This window comes from Raphanus sativus, chromosome 4, assembly GCF_000801105.2.
Source record: "Raphanus sativus cultivar WK10039 chromosome 4, ASM80110v3, whole genome shotgun sequence".
Classification (NCBI taxonomy): domain Eukaryota; kingdom Viridiplantae; phylum Streptophyta; class Magnoliopsida; order Brassicales; family Brassicaceae; genus Raphanus; species Raphanus sativus.
In genome coordinates this window covers 49719824-49721659 of record NC_079514.1, presented here as the reverse complement: position 1 = coordinate 49721659, position 1836 = coordinate 49719824, and the positions used below count along the sequence as shown (strand labels likewise).

The following is a 1836-nucleotide window of genomic DNA, read 5'->3' as shown; positions in this document are numbered from 1 at the left end:
AAGTAAAGAACTCTCTCAGCTTGAGATTTAATCCAAAACAAATGTCTACATTTCAAATTCCGGAAAGTTTACAAACAACATTACAAGAAAAGTTGAGACAGGGAAGAGAGTCATCTCTAGACATTCTTGAGCTTCTTCATCTTGGAAGGTGGCCATCGACCCTTCTTCCTCAACTTACGCTTACGAACCAGACGTTTCCTCCTTAGCCTAATCTTCTTGGCCAGCTTCATCTTCATCCTCTGTTCCAGCAGCAGCTTTTCTTTAGCTTCTTTTGACTCCAACGGTAGTTTGTCAACAGTCTTAGGCGGTTCCTCACTGCTCTCGGGCTCAGCTGCTCCGTCCACACCAGAAGAAGCAGCTGCCTTCACAATCGCTGCTCTTCCATTGCTGATGCTCAAGCTGTACGCACTCAGAGAGACTCTGTTCTTTGTCTCGACGGTGTTGGGTTTAAGGCCTAAAACTGAACCGAAAAAATGATCACAACTTTCACAAGTAAGTAACCTAAGAAGTATCAGATCTTAAAGTGTTCGATGAAATGCCTCAATGAAAAATCTAATCCTATCTTTTTAGCTTTAAAACAAAACAAAGGAGGAAGCTTTTTGCTTCAAAACTGAGAAACTGAAGTAGCCCAGGTTTCTTGTGGGTCTGTAACGGAAGTAATAAGTCAGATGAATAGAGAAACTAGTGAAAATGCCGTACCTGGTGAAGCGAAAGACGAAACTTGAAGCCTTGGAGGAGAGAGAGGAGCGAGAGAATTGAAACAGAGAAGAGACATCTTCTTGGTACAGAAGGATTTCGCCTTCAGACAGTCATTTGAAGTTTAGTTTCTGGATAAGGTTTTTTTTTTTTTCAGTCTCTCCGTCTACTACTTAACGAACGGATTGGATTTGATCTGGTTCAATCCGGTTTGCACTGGTTTAAATTCGCTTTTTTCTTTCTGCTGTTGTTAGTCGGTTTAGATTTGATTGTTGCTTGCTTTAGAAGAAACCAAATATTATTATTCTTTTTTGCTAAAAAGAAACCAAATATTTGTATTCAGATATTTTGGGATTCGGTTCGGGTTCGAAATCCAGTTCTTGGATAGATAGGAAATTATGTACCGTTCAGATATCTATATCGAAATCCGGTTCGGTTCGGATAATTTGCTTAATCCTTTCTTGATTCTTTATGTAACTGGCTAACTGCCTCTAGAGAATGACTTGAAGCTGAATAAATGGAGATTACTCTTTGTCATTTATTAACTGTTTTACGTAATTGTGAAGGAAAAAAAAATCCAGATAAATAATAAACATTGTAGGTTTTGTGAGCTTTAGCATTAGATTTTCTTTAATTTTTCTTTTCATTTTTAGTTGTATTTATATTTCCAGAATGATTCATCTGGATCTCACAAACATCACATATTTTTTTTCATATTTTTTTGTTGTAGTGTGTAATGTATAAAATTGTGTGTTTCGACATGCACGTCATCATTGAGGTAATAGAATTTGAAACCACAAGATTAATAGTAAGCTGTGTCTGAAAATGTTGCCATTTTTGTTTCAGACAATCCGAACTACGCCAAGAATATTCCCAGCTGTGTTGGATGTTGAGAACCCTGAGTTCAAGAGGACAAACCGATGATCCTTCATTCGTTAAAAACCTCAAGAGGATTTCTCTCATTGCTGGTTTCGAGATCTTGGCTGCTTACCTCATGCCTCCTGTTGAGTCTGGATCTGTTGACCTTGCTGAGTTTGAGCCTAATTTTGTCTATCAGTAGCTGCAAAATGTCAAGTCTTTGAAGGCTGGTTCTTTTGATTTCTTGTAGTTGAATGATCTAAACTGAGATAAACCAAAATA

At 37.8% G+C, this 1836-nt stretch overlaps 1 protein-coding gene across 1 annotated transcript; it reads right to left on the bottom strand.

Moving 5' to 3' along the window:
- LOC130511868 (50S ribosomal protein 5, chloroplastic-like) lies at positions 1–855 on the bottom strand. Its single transcript, XM_057009643.1, has 2 exons — positions 700–855; positions 1–460 (listed from the first exon to the last, which is right to left on the bottom strand). The coding sequence occupies exons 1-2, from the start codon at positions 773–775 to the stop codon at positions 117–119; spliced, it is 420 nt and encodes a 139-aa protein (XP_056865623.1). The 5' UTR covers positions 776–855; the 3' UTR covers positions 1–116.
- Between the last annotated feature and the right edge of the window lie 981 nt (positions 856–1836).

Coding starts and splice junctions, on each gene's coding strand:
- LOC130511868 (XM_057009643.1), bottom strand. CDS start 775: ATGTCTCTTCTCTGTTTCAATTCTCTCGCTCCTCTCTCTCCTCCAAGG. Junction 461..699: donor TTCGTCTTTCGCTTCACCAG/GTACGGCATTTT, acceptor TTTTCGGTTCAG/TTTTAGGCCTTAAACCCAAC.